General features: G+C 45.8%; 1 protein-coding gene across 1 annotated transcript in view; it reads left to right on the forward strand.

Annotated features, from left to right (window-relative positions):
• FOXK1 (forkhead box K1) overlaps window positions 1-14,502 on the forward strand; it is a 51,243-nt gene that overhangs the window by 14,211 nt on the left and 22,530 nt on the right. The window contains exon 2 of the mRNA XM_021411745.1: window positions 8,231-8,492. Within this exon, the coding sequence (XP_021267420.1) occupies window positions 8,231-8,492 (262 nt within the window). The remainder of the gene's footprint in view (window positions 1-8,230; window positions 8,493-14,502) is intronic.

The following is a 14,502-nucleotide window of genomic DNA, read 5'->3' on the forward strand; positions in this document are numbered from 1 at the left end:
ACGTGATTCTATGTATCTTGAGGGAAAGCTGTGCTTGACATCTCAAATAATTTTCAAATAGTAAAATCTGAACGTTATTAAAGAGATGTAAGGAATGTGAAAATAAAAATACAGCTCTTGATTCTTCACTATTAACTCCCCAGCGTGGAACAACCTAGCATGTTCTCACTTGAAAAATTAGCTGCTATTGTTTTGACAGTGTCGATGCTCGTTTTGTCAGTTTGCTCCGTGACAGCAATTAAAAGATTTGCTAGAGAGCCTCTAAGAGATTGTAGGGAAGCTGTGCAGAATAAGTGATTGTTTTTTCAAGTTGCACAGCGTGGTGCTTCGGTGGAGGCTCTCCTGACAACATTGAGTTGTTTGAACCTCACAAAAAAAAACCAAGCTATTTTCTGTGTGCTTTTAAAGAAAATATATGTGCACCAAAGCAGCATTTTGATGTTCACTGGGCTGGGCTCCTGCTAGCTCTTCCTTTTTGGCCTTCCTGCTCAGCCCCAGATTGCTGTGCTCTCCCCAAGCTGCCTGGCCGTGCTCCATGTGCTGCTGCCCTGAGCTGGGCAGTGCCTCAGGTGGGACTGGATGTCTGTGGGACCAGGGGAGGAGGCACTTGTGTGTATGGCTGCGTGTGCTGCTGCAAGGACAGGAATCCCAGAGAGAGTTGGCCCCAACTTTCCATGAACACTGTGTTCCTCAAAGGAGATGGATGAAATCCTGGTTGGAGCATCTGCCTGTGCGTGTTAGCGAGCCTTGGTGCGGCAGTGTGAAGGGAAGCCCCTGTGCAGCTGAGCTCAATAGAAGCACTCATTGCAGCTCCTTCGCTTGGTGCTTCTAAGAGATGGAGCTATGCATCAGTTGTGGTTTTGCCTGATGCTGCTGGTAGTGTTTGTTTTAAATAGATGCACTTGCCTGTACATGCTCTTTGCCCACTTGAAATCTTGTCTGGCTGTGTTGAAGCCTCGTTCCAGGTGTGATGATATGCAGTGTTAGGCAAATCCCGGTGTGAACTGTGGCTGCTCTCAGTAAGGAACAAATCCTTCACTGTGTACACAGTTCCAGGTAAGTGGTAGCAAGAAGCACAATGCCATGTCTGCAACAGGTGTCAACCTTCACTTTTTCATGCACTGTCCTTTCTCAGCCATCTCTCTCGCTGTTCTTGCTTCTCTCAAGAGCTGTGACTTCAGTTTCAGAATCTTCTGAAAATTTCCAGCCTCAAAGCATTGGCATGGTAGCTGGTAGGACTTCCCTGATAAAGAGCAGAGCTTTTCTCATAATGAATTGCTTTTTCTTTTCAGAAAGGAGAAGGCAAAGTTTGGATCATGTGATGCTTAAATCACAGTCTGCGGTTACGTACTCTTTTTCTTAATAACCTGACACAAATCTACAACACTTCTGCTGGTACTTCCTTCTTTCCTTCCTCCTCGGGATTTCCATCCCCGTTTTCATGCCTCTCTTGTGCTGGGCTCGTGCTGCCATGTGGCAGGCGAGGCCAAGGCACTGGGCTGCCTGACAGTGTTCTCCAACCAACAGAGAAACGCATTACATCAGTTCAGCAGTTATTTGCACAGTGCTGTTGGCACAAGGGGTGATGTGAGGAGGAAATGGTTGAGGGGAAAGAACGGCAGAGAGGGGAAAGAAAGTGCCTCTTACAGCAGAGGAGCAGATTAGATTGTGTTAAAATAAAACTGCATGAGATCGAGTGGCTTGATGGGTGTATCTGCAATGCTCAGCATGATGGCATGGATATAAAATAAATATAAAGGGATTGTGCTGGAGCACACGAGGTGAGTGATTTGTAAGCTCAGGGTAACCACTAAGCTGGAAACCGGCCTTCCTGTATCTAAGCTCATATTGTGCCCTACGGAATAGCTGAGACTGAGCATTCCAATGGGTTGTTCCATCTTTTTGGTGGTTATAGAGACTGCAGGTAAGCTCCATGCTTTCTGGCCTCACTTTTCCTTTGGTTATGTTTAAAAGTCACCATTATTGGATTTCAGCCTTTCTTCTCATTAAGCAGCAGTGAACAGCAGTAGAGGCGTGTTTGTAGGGAGCTCTGCAGTACTATCCTCGCCTTGTGTCTGCACTGAGTTGCTTCATTCTGGGAGCAGCAAATACACTGAAGTGTCCACATGGCCTTTATCAGGGAGCTGAGGATTCTGGGCTTCACCATTGACTTACAGACCCTTCACTCATCTCTTCATAAAAGCAACAGATTATTTTACTGAAAATCACGTATATTTCTCTGGACTTTATGGGTTAGACTTTAATGGGATTTCTGTGTTAAATCTGGTCAGATCGGGAGTGCAATTGAAAGAGAAATAGCAAATGCTGAAAATCTCATTACTTTAAGACTGCAGTAGCCTCCAGAATGAACGAAGCACGCTTAAAAACCCTGCAGCTGTGCTACCCGTGTGCCTCTGCCTAAAGAGATGTGTAAAGAAAACAAATAGAATGACTTCAAATTGCCATGGTGACAGGTACATGCCTTCTCTGTGATGTGTATTTAGACTTAAGAGAATAAAATGGATTTGATTTTGCTCTTCCAGAACTCCTTCTGTAGCCTCGGTGCAATTAACTTGTTCGTTTGGAATGCAGGCAGTGCTAGCCGAGGAGATGTTACCGCAGGATTCTTACAGGTCTTGCTTACAGAGTGTTACTTAAAATGTAAAATCTGGGATCGGGAGGGGAACAGGAAATGTTGGATGATTTTATTATAAAGGAGGGGTGAGTAGTGCATAATCTCCCATGACAGTTTAGACAGCTTTACAGAGCTTGTTGTAAGGTTTCATGACGTTCCTTCTGAACAATGTTCATTGTCATTCACTTTCAATTGGAAGGTGATTTTATTGCTCTCGCTTTGGCCTACCTTGCTGCTTCAGACAGCTGCAGTTCCAGCAAAGTAATCATCTGGAGCACAGTCCTTCCGATGGTTATTCCCATCAGGTACTATAGGGTTAGCTTATTTTTATAAAAGATGGAGAAAATTGATTTTGCTTGTTCCATGAACTAAAATGTAAATGGGGGGGGGAGGAATCATTCTGAGCATTTTACAGTTGGGTTGTTTTTGTCCTGGTTACCACAGCAAGGTTGGCTTTGGAAAAGCTGCAGCTCTGCGAAGCATTGGGCTGGGCTCTGTGCGGGCCCAGAGGAGCATCACAAAGCAGCAGTCCTCAGCCAGGAGCCGCTCACAGCAATTAGAGCACCTTGCTTCTGAAGATATGTCAACATGAGGTGTCTTTCTTGCGTTTAATAGTTTGCCTGTCTGTCCACGGGCAGACCTTTGGGGCTCAGATACCTGGTTAGGTTAGTGAAGCAAACCCTTACCTCCTTCTAAGCTTGCTATTGGGTAAGCTTTCCCAGCGAGTCTTTCATATTGTCCTAGGCTCCTCATTTCTGACTGCTTCAAAGCATCACACAAATAGGGAATGCATCTATACAACTACGGGAAATCATCGATGCGAGCAGGTTGCTCTTCCCTTAACTGAGGGAAGAAGTGAGGTGTAATGGGAGCTAATGGGCACATCTCTGCAGGGGTTGCTCCATGTGCTGCTGCGCGTTGATCACGACCCGAAATATTCATGCTTACTCCACACATTGCCTGAAGGGTGAGATGTGTCTGCCTTGCCCCCGGTAAAATGGAGTCCCTTCCAATAACTGGCAATGGTAATGGCTCACAGGGATGGCTGAAGGCAGATTCACACTTGAGCTGAGAAACCCAGTGTGTCTTTGGGACTTCGTGCATGGGAATAAACACGATATTCTTCTGGGTGAATTATGTGCAATTGGTAGGAACAAGAAACTGGTTTCAGAGAAGTTATGGGGGATTTTAATACCTCTTTTAAGAGGACTTTTTGGGGAATCCTTGGTCAAATTTAACTAGTAATGGTATAGTTCAGTTCCATCTCAACTTTTGCTGCTGTACTTAGAGTGCTGGTTGTCCAGGTTTGAACCTGAGGAATTCACTGATAGATAACTGCATGCTTGGGGTATGGCTGTGTCCCTTTGCATGATGAGTCAGAGGGAAAGATGTAGGTATTGAGAGTCAGCAGTGTGGTAACAGGAGCTGCAAGTTGAATAGGAAGAAGTGGCAGCTGCTACAAAGGGATTATGATGAACTCATTTTTTTTGTGAATGAAACCCCAGGCCTGCCTTTCTGGTCTGATGCAAATTGCGAAAAGTGTTATTTTCAGTGAAACATTTTATAAAGTATTTCTTGCTCAACCTGCATCTCAGCGCTGTTTGTAGCAGGGATGAACATAGCAATGCTACTGCTGCATGTAATGCTCACAGCACTGGGGGCAGCAAGGTTTGGGGCATCATGGTCATGGTGAAGTCGGCTGAGGTGGCACTGACTTGCTGATGACAGCTCGTGTAGCACTCTGCAGCTTACTGCTCTGGTTACTGCCTTTTGCAGAATGAACTGGAATGGTGTTACATATATATAGAAAAAAAATGTGTGTATGTAGATGTTTTGTCTTCTCCCTTTGTCACAAGGCTTTTCTACAGTGTAAATGTGGGGGGGGGAAAAAAGAATCCAGCATGATTTCCTGTCTCCCTTCCAAGTCCCCTTCCTTGTCCTCATTAACAGGCCGTAGCAGCAGCCATTTGGTGTTGAGCAGCACACAGAGTGCTCTAACAAAGGGATCAGTGCGTGCCATAGCTTCTGTTTCTGGTAGTACTGCGTGTAGGCAAACACATCTCAGTTTCCTTTGCATCTGTAAGAGGTGCTTTGAGGAAGGGAAGAATATTTCTGGGTTTTATGTATGGTGTCGCGTAGGGTACGAGGTTGTCATGGTGTGGTTTGTTGTTTTTGTTGTTTTTTCCCCTACCCGTTCTCAGTGAAGGCTGCTTTAGGGTGGATGTTTATGTAAAGCCTGGTGTTTCCCAGCATTTTATTTTCAGACCTCACGTAGGTGAAATGCTTGTGGTCGCTGGCGCTGGTTCGCCACATGAAGGAGCCCAATAGCACAGCGCTGCGTGTCAGCAGCAGGAGTGCGGCCAGGAAACTTCTGACATTCTGCCTCAGTGAAAACAAAGCAAAACTTGTAGCAACATCTTTTGTATCACTGCAGCCACGTGTGGCATGTGCACTCTTTCTCCCCTCGGTCTGCAGCATGTATATATAGCGCGCACCCAGCATGCAGCAGGGAGCTGGCGATCCATTCTCTCTGACTTTCTCCTGCCTGTGATCCCACAAGGCAGGAATTGTTTCTTTGCAATTGATGGAGCTTGGGGTGTGTGTGTGTGTGTGTCTGTGCTCTTGGTTTGAAGACAAATACATCCATTGCTTTGCAAGACATCCTAGAGAAATGGGAATCCTTTTCCCAGAAGGAGTTAGGATGTGTATAATGTGATATAACCATGTTTGAGTAGAGCGGGTTGCTTTATAGGGCCAGGACTGCAGGCTGCAGCTATCTGCAGCATGTTATCTCTGGAGCTCTGCACGCTGCAATGGAAGCGGGCTGTTCCCTGCATGCAACCAACCAAGAGGTTTTTGCAGATCTTCAGTTATCCCCTTGTGATCAGCTGGGAGTTTCCAAGGTGCTTCAGAGCTGTGTCTCGAGCACCTTTGGAATTACTGTTATCTTCATCATGCCTTTTATGTTGTCTGTTGCGTGCTTCCAGACTGAACTTTTCTCATGGTGGAAATGTTAAGCAGTAGTGGTAATTGCTATGCGTCTTTGATAGAAGTCATGCAACATGGATCAAGTAGTAAAATTCTGCTTAAATGACTTCCAGTATATACAATCTGAAGGAATGCATGTTCAGCTCTGTCTGGGCTGTCAGCCTTGTCCTGCTTATCTTCTGTAGATGCATAACTCCCACAGACTTAATTCCTACACTGTGCCTCCTTTCTGAACAGGACTGATTCAATTAGTGTTTATCCTCTTCGGAATGAAAGAGGTTAATGAAGGGAACAATTAGAAAAGCTCATTAAAACTGCATTCAACTTTAGTGTAATGAAAAGCAAGCTTTGCCATGATGCAGAAATCACGCTTCCCTGATTTCTCACTGCCGCAGTTCCCCAGCACTGGGTGTGCTGATGGAGGCAGCTCTGGGGCCATGCAGAGGCTGTCATTGCTTGCTACATGGCTGTGGCTGTTGTAACAGTTCTTACATAGCAGCAGCCAGCCTAGCCCAGCCCCTCTGTTCCTTTTCCCCCATTGCAGTGCGGGTAAATCACGTGTCTGAATCCGATCGTGCTGGGAGGACTCAAGGAACAGCACAGCAAGGCGGGCCAGCCTCTTGGCACACGTTTACCGCGTTAGTTCAGGCTTCAGATTTCAGCTTGACTTATGATTTAGGAAAGCTAAACGTTAGCTTTGTGGAGATTGCCTGTGCTCACAGACTGGTGGCCTGGGCAGTGCTGCACTGAGACCCACTGGGATCAGCAGCAGGCCGGGGCTACACGGAATGCTGTTGTGCAAGGGCTGATCTGTTCTAGGCTCAGATGTTGGAAAAATGCAGGGTGCCTGGCACTGCAGCACGGAACCCCCCAGAGAAAGCTTGGCTTTTCCTGGTGAATGATTGAGAAACAAGGAAGCTTTGTACTGAGCCTTAGTCCATGAGATGTTCAGTGCAAATGTGTGTATTCTTTGCTCTTTCTACAAGCAAATCCCTGCAACAGAACAAAAGCTTAGAATTCAGCATGGTGTTTCCCTGGGCCTGACTCAGGCTCATCTCGGTAGCTGTGTGTGTGCTGCTGGTGTGCATTGCAGGGCATGGCCACCGCCGCTTTGAATTGTGCTCGTGTATGGAGTCTGCAGGGAACAGTGTTTAGGAGGGCTGGAGAAACATGATGAGGCTGCATTGCCAGCAATGATGTTCTCATTTAATGTATTAATGAGCACAGGTGGTGGGACCTCTGAAATGAATGAAATGCAATGTAAAACTCCCACTGGATGCAGCAGAACCATCGTGATTCCATGCTGCTAAATGCTGAGCCAGCTTCTTTGGGATGAGATGGGAATGAGCTTCCTGTGCTAGAATGATAATTTTGCACTTTCTGTAGCAGGTTTCTGAACATTACCTGATAGCAGAGCTGGACTGTGTGGCACGACGAGCAGGGTGTATGTTTGTAGAGCAGCGGTGGGGATGTTCCACTGCATTTCTATCAGCAGCAGAGTTGAGATGAGGCAGTCGCAACTACTAGCCTGCTTGCCTGCCAGCTGGTTCTGTTACCATGCAGGATCTAATAATGCAGTGGTGAAAAGAGTTATGTTCAGCCCACAGCAGCGCTCAGTGCTGGAGCAGCACCACCCGAGTCCCTTCGTTCCCTTCTGCAGGCACGATGCTGGAGGCCAGCGTGGCTGCTGTGCTCTGCTGGCCTTTCCCAGGGTGAAACCTGGTTTTTATTTCCTGCTTCTTTAACCTTACTATCAGTGAAATGATCCCTGGAAGGCTTTTATTGATTGCACATTATTGTCTAATTAAAGCACAGTGAGTAGAATTGCAGCACACCCGCTTTTACAGCCCTGTGCCTATTGTAGGCACTATGAATTGGAAAGCTTTCTGTTCAAGTCTGGGAAACATCAGTGCTTGTTTCCTTTTGAATTTCCTCAGCATCTCTTGAAGGCTGGATGCAGCCACATGTAGATGTGCAACTTCTTTTTTATTTTACATAACAATTAGGAAATCAATGTTCTTTATAAAGAGATGAGGCCCCATAGGTTTGCAAAGGCCCTGTTCTGACTCTTAGCTGTAATCCACGCTGCCTAAAGGGAGGCACTTCTGAATATATGGTTTTCAATCTGAAACCTGCTAGATGATCCTTCAGCATCATGTGCAGAGATAAAAATGAATATTGGCTGTGCAGCATGTAGAGGCTGCTCGAAATAGTGCTGTCTCACCTGAATGCTGTCTGTTGCTCTCCAATCTTTATGGCTTAATGCTCCCTGTTGCTTATGGTCTCATACTTTCTAGTAACTTGTACCTTCCTGAGTTATGTGCAGTGAGATAATAAAAGATAATTTCTAGTCCTTGATATAGCAGGAGCCCAGGAGTTTGTTGTTTTATTTCTACATCATGCTTAGTCATTGATGGGATACCTGGCCTTGGGGAAATCATTCAGCCTGCCCAAACCTCCAGCCTGCATCTAAAATCCCAATGATACCTATACAATAATCTGTGAAGGATGAGCAATTCCTGCCTAGGGCTCTGGGCTGTGAGATGCTGTAGAGGGTGGTGGATTTTTGTGTTGTGAATGTAGTAATGATTCAATAATTGTGTACAAAAAAAAGACATTTAAAATGTTCGATATCTTGTGTGACAGTGGCTTTCCTTTTTTTCCTGCACAGGTGTACTTTCCGATTCCCTAGCACGGTTATAAAGATCCAGTTCACATCTTTATACCACAAAGAAGAAGTGAAAGAGGAAGCTTCGTCACCTCCCCTACGGCCGCTTTACCCTCAAATTTCTCCTCTGAAGATCCACATCCCGGAGCCGGATCTCCGCAGTGTGGTCAGCCCCCTCCCATCCCCCACTGGCACAATCAGGTGAGACAGTAATTATCCCCAGTGATGCTGTGGTTCTTTTAGTTGCCCTTTGTGCTTCCTGAAAGCACTGTCTCTCTTCTCATACCAGCCTTTATCAGCTTGACGTTGCTTATCTGATTTTTCTTTATGCATGATGTGCCCCATTAAAAATAACTTGTTAGATATCTGAGGTTCAACATGATGGAGGACAATTAAAATCTTCATAACCTGGACATGGGGTTTTGTCTGACAGCTCAAAGGGTGGGGGGCTGCTCTCAAGCATTGGTATCATAGTGTAGAGCTGTTAGTCTATCTTTGGCTGTGGAATTAGAGAGATCTCTCAAGAACTACTGATATATATGGAGAAAAGAAAGCAAGCAAATGGTCTCTGTTAGGACTGCTGGTTTTATTTTTATCTCCATAATATTCCGTTGTTGCTGGGTGGTGCCGGTGTTATCTGGAGCTGGGGACAAGGGTGGCCATTGGCATGTGCTTTCCTGGCAATAGAAGGAAATGGGGAGGATGCTGACCGAGTGCTGAGGGGCTGTAGCAATTTCAGTGTTCATCTGTGCAAGTATCCTGTTTGGTAAATCATCTGATTCAAGAATGTGTGTGAGAAATAACCTGAACATCACGTTACTGGCTTGAATATGTTCTCTGCTTCTTTCTCAGCAAGGAGCTGGTGTTACGTTGTTGCAGTGATCTCATTTAACATTAAAGCAGTTACTTTAATTATAGTAAAAATTAATTGCTAAATATAGTAAGGTGTGCTCATGCTACAGGATGATGTCTTAGAGTTTTAAAAGTGCAGCCTCAGAATACAAGAGTGCACCTGGGAGCAGTGACAGGCAGCCTTTGCTTTGTTTTCATGTCCATGGCTTTGTAACAAGCTGCAATACACAAACATCTCCTGTCAGCTAGCACTCATTCAGTGAGTAGTATTCAAATTTACACGGCTGAGAATGACTTCAGTGTCACAATGGAGCCAGGCGGGTTTTGCATGGGTCTGGAGGCATTGCTTGTTTGGGTTTTTCCCCTCTTGCAGAGCTGCACAGATGTGCAGTGCAGCTACTCTAGAAAGAGGGAGTTGGAGGTGGCTGCGGTTTCAGCCCTCTGTTCAGGCACTGCTTTGGGTTTATATTTAACCTTCTCTTTTTAGATGAAGCTTGTTGCTGGGAGGGGAGGGGGATGGTTTCTCTGCCAACATATGGGAGTTAGTTTCCATTCAGTCATCGTGCGCAGCACGGTGTGGTTTCTGTTACTTGCAGGGGCTGTATCTTTGACTCTGGCATATGCCTGCAACTGATATTTGACTCCTGGAGAATGTTTCTTTTGCATAAGGAGAAAGTGGAAATAGTGGTGTTGAATTGTGCTCGGCCCCTAACGGAGTGTTTACTGAGGATGATTAATGATCGCATCCGTTTGTCTTGAGCAGAAGCAAACCCAGCAGAGGCTTCAGAAAACCTCAAAAGACATCTGAGGTTTCGCTTGCCAAATTCCTTTTCATTTCTGAGTTCCTCTTACAGAGGAGGGGCCGACACGTTTGTAAACATCCTTGTTGGGCCCCTGCAGCCTTCCCTTTTCCCTCTGCGGGATCTCACAGCTCTCGTGCCCTGCAGCCACGCTCTGGGACGTAACTTGGGCTCTTGGCTCTCAGAAAGGGAACACTGATGGGGTAGCACGTCAGTATGAGCTCTCCCATCAGTCTCCTGGGGCAGAAAACTGCTTTCTTGGTGTCTTTGTATCAGCACACAGCACTCACACAGTGCCCTCTGCCTCTTCCCCAGGGCTGGAGGAGCTCAGCCTGGGACCCCATTCCCTGGTGGTGTCTGGAGGCATTTCCACCAGCTCTGCTCTCCTCCTTCTCCTCCCTCTCCCACTTCCAGTATTTACTTTCCTAATTTGGTGCGTTTGCCTTGCTCCTCCCTGATTGGCCCATGGAAAATTATTGCAGTTTGGAAATCGTTGGCTGGGTGAAATTTCCTTTTGGGAAAGCAGCTCCCAGCCCCTTTTCCTGCCTCCACCCACAGCGGCCAGGGCTGTACCTGCACTCCAGCACCAGGCACTGTGCTCCCAGCGCCAGCCCTGCCCTCCTGACCGTCGTTCTGTTCCCTGTTTACATTGCAGCTTTGCTTCCCTGCAGGTTTCCCCCCTGCGAGCTGCTCTGTTTTTTTCCAGCCTATTTATTTTCCCTCTGCAAAGCGCACCGCCTAGAGAGGGAGTGAGCTTTAGTTAAACAAAACCCAACCTGCCACCCTCAGCAGCTTTGTAAAGCAATATTCCTGCTTACTCCTGGGGAGACATGTTTCCACTGTTGCCTTAGCAAGGCAGTTTATCTCCAGGAGGGGCTGCCTGCAGATGTTTTTGATGCTGCTGTACAGCTTTAAGGGAAAATGTTGGCTGGCAGTGTACTCAGTGAGGCTGACACACAGGCATGGCTTATTTCTTCCTGCTCTGAGTTCAAAAATCCGTTGAGGGGAAAAAAAAAAAAAAGAAAAGCAAACACAAACTTGCACATTCTGAAAGGGAAGGGCTGCTGTGGCTGTGAGAACCAAGTAGAAGCAGGCTGTCTGCTTTAGACATCGTAAGAAAGGGCAGAACACCTGGATTCAGGCACAAATCTCTTCTCAGTAGATTCAAAGCCCTGAAAAGCTGTCTGAAAGCCTTGTGTGTAGCTTGGATAAACTCAACTCTGCATGCTGGGCCATATATCTGATGCTCGTGATGAGTTTCAGAAGTTAAGGGGCTGTCTTTCAGTGCACAGCTTGAAGATTGTGTACTTGCATCTGGAAATACCTCTTTTGGTGGCACTCTTACTGATGACCTGAAGCACTTCGCCTGTGCAACAAACCCTGAACTTTGCCTGGTTAAGCTGTTCCTGGTCTCAAAGTGATGCTGAGCTGGAGTTTAGATTTACAGTATTTATTTTTTAAGTCTTCCAGTTGGTGTTAATGGCCCTGTAGTAATAATGTAACTGTTTTCCGAGTAGTATCAGTCTGTAGTATTGCCCTTCAGGGTTGTTGATTTGTCTGAAAACAAAATAATTCCGTTGTATATGCTTCCCTATTCTAAATAATAGCAGTGTTTGAACTGTTTAAAAAGAAAGTAAAGCTGCAATGAGGAAATTCAAACTGCTGCACTGCAGAGGTCAGTATCGTTATTCACCTTTCACAGCTGCTCCTTCTGCTGGCTTATCTCTGTACCAGGGTGGCTGTGAGGTTGAACACTTTGTCTTGTACTTCTTTTTGCCCTGGAAGGGCGTGGATATCTCACTCACGTACACAGTCTTCATCAGTAAAAAAATAAATAATAAAAAGTGCTTTGACATGTAGGAGGAAGAGCCCTGTGAGAACCACCGCTTGAGAAGTGTCTGGTGAGGTGCTGGTACATCTCTGTGTGTGGACTGACCCCAGTCTTCTATTTTAGAGAATTGTTGGTACTTTGCATGCCACCCGTGGTCAGGCACTGCTAGAATGATCAATACCTGGTCTACAGTGGAATGAACGAGATGAATAATGATCGAGCAGTTGGCATCCTTCTGTACTTTTTTATAGATCTGATTATCAAAACAGAAGGTGTCAGCTGAACTGTTACAGTTCTAGAAGTTGCACATTTTCCAACCTCCCTGCTTTTTTTCCCCTTTTCACTAGGCAGTCAGTTCAGCTGCATGCTCTGCTTGTGGGTTATTCAGAAGAGCTGCAGTTCTGTCAGCTAAGCCACCAATGTGTGTTGTGGTCTTTAACAGGTCATTTAAATTCATTGCTTGCTTTTTATGCATGTGTGGTGTCATAACTACTTTCCAAGAGTGTGTAGTAGATAAATTATGTATTGGGCTTTTATTCTGTAAAGCAGCATGGGAGTGTAAGGTGGCAGGAGGGAACATGCACATGCAGTCTTATGTGCCGTGTTACATGACAACACCATTTCAGAACACTTGGGTTTTGATAAGAACTTGCATGTTTCTCTAAAGTCATGAGGTGAGCTGGATGAACCCTGATTTCAGTGGTTATATGCACGCAGTGGAACAGGATGCATAAATATTGTCCTTTCTTTCTGTCTGCAACACTGTGAGCTCCCTAAGTGAAGAGCTCCAAGGCAGGCTTTTTGCAGGCTCTTTGCATTGTCTCAGTTATCCATTGCTTCCTGGATTCAGGCTCTGGTACCTCCCTCAGTTGGACAGAGCGGTGATTATTTTTAATCACCCTCGTCTCCCAACCACAAGCCAACTAGCGCGCTGCATATACATCACAGAAGCAACACAACAATCTATAGCAGGCTTGGGAGTTCCTACGCATGTTTATTTCAGATAATGGACCATGTGCTGGTGGAGCAGTGCCAAGCCATGTGCTGGAGGAAAGGGTGCATATGTCACAGCCACACAAGCACTTCCTTTTCCCTTCCCTTGCTCAGCGCTGCTGTGAAATGTGCACTGAATCCACAGATGGAGTGAGCTCACTTCCTTGCTAACAGGGAGACCACTGGAGCAGAGACAAGTAAAAACAATTTGAACTTCTGTGGATAGTTAACTTTCTCGCTGTGGCTTGTTCAGCAGCTTTGGGTTGTTTTTTATTTTCAGCATGAGGCAGAGTAGCTCTCAGATTTCTCCTTTCACATCAAAATCCAGCTTGGTTTGGCAGCCTCACCACCGGGGATTGTTTCTGAAACCTGTTTGAAACAGGCAACGTGCAAGGACTTGCCGTTCTTTGAGTTACATTTTTGGGGCTGGGCTGGGGAGGGAGAGTGGCAGAGGATTTGCACCCGTGGGTTCTGATTGGTGTCTGGTGGAAATGCTCGTTTCGCAAGCTGCAGTGCTGTACTTTGACCTGATTCCTGCTTAGTGCACGTGGAGAGGAAAAAAATCCCTGTGTCTTTTGGTATCCCGTGTGCTTGAAATGGAGTATAGGAATAGGCCGAGATTTGTGGCATTTCTAACTGTAGTGTGCAGGAAAACACGCCTTCCCTTTGCATTTGGGGAGGAGACTGGAAAAGATCTCGTTAAGAAATGGGGATTCTTCCTTTGTAGTGAATTGGGACTTAAGGGGGAAAAAAAAAAAAAAAACACTTGTTCAGATGGGAATCTTCATATTGGTGGTTACTCGTAGCACTGCTACATCTTCTGTACCTGCTTCAGAAATGTGCATTTGGGCATTTTGCAAAGACTGCCGTGTGCCATATCCTAAACCGCAAGAGGTTTTCCCTGCTCTTTAGCAAGGCACCTCCTGGTCAGGTGAACAGCTTCATGCGCAACTGCAGGTAACGTTTCCTCTTTGTCACGGGAAGGGTAGCTGCTTCATCCACACACCTGACTTAATTTAACTTCCTGTATCTTGAGCCCTACAGACACCTTTCTCGCAAGAGAATGGAATGAAGCAACAGGGCAGTTTTCCTGCATTCTCTTACTGCCTCTCCTTTGGGGGAAGTTGGCACTGGAATTTGGGAGTGTTGCTGTTCCTAGCTTGCTTGTGGACTTGTAATATGACTATAAATAAATCATTTAACCATTTATTGCCCACCCCCAAGTCTGTAAAATATCGTTAGACTGAGACAGTCTGGAGATCTCTAAATAAATCACTGCATGTGATCCTAGCCCAGGATTCTGCCTCTTTGGGGTAATGTCAGAAAACGTGCAGTGATGCTAACTTGTGTTCAGAATCAGTTCCTATCCTTGATCATTGTGCTTACTCCAGTCAGTACCTTTTCTGATTCTGTTGTATTGTGTGTTTGTTTTTTAATGAGATGAGAGAGCAGCATGCTGTGTGGACACACCATACACACAGTGGTACGCCCTGTTTTTGCACTCTTGTTCTTTAGTTAAAGCAAACCAATCTGGAGCATTCCAACAGCAGTGCAGTAAGTTGTACATCTCCAGTCGCTGGTATTTAAAGGCTTTCTCATTTCTAAAGAGTGCTGTGAACTTTAGAAGCTAGATTCTTGTTGGCAGGAGTCAGAAGTGAATCACAGTGCTACAAGATGCCATGTTCTCAATAGCCAGCTGTAAGCCCTGACTTTAAAAGGCACTCTTGCCTGTTAC

Source organism: Numida meleagris, chromosome 13, assembly GCF_002078875.1.
Source record: "Numida meleagris isolate 19003 breed g44 Domestic line chromosome 13, NumMel1.0, whole genome shotgun sequence".
Lineage (NCBI taxonomy): Eukaryota > Metazoa > Chordata > Aves > Galliformes > Numididae > Numida > Numida meleagris.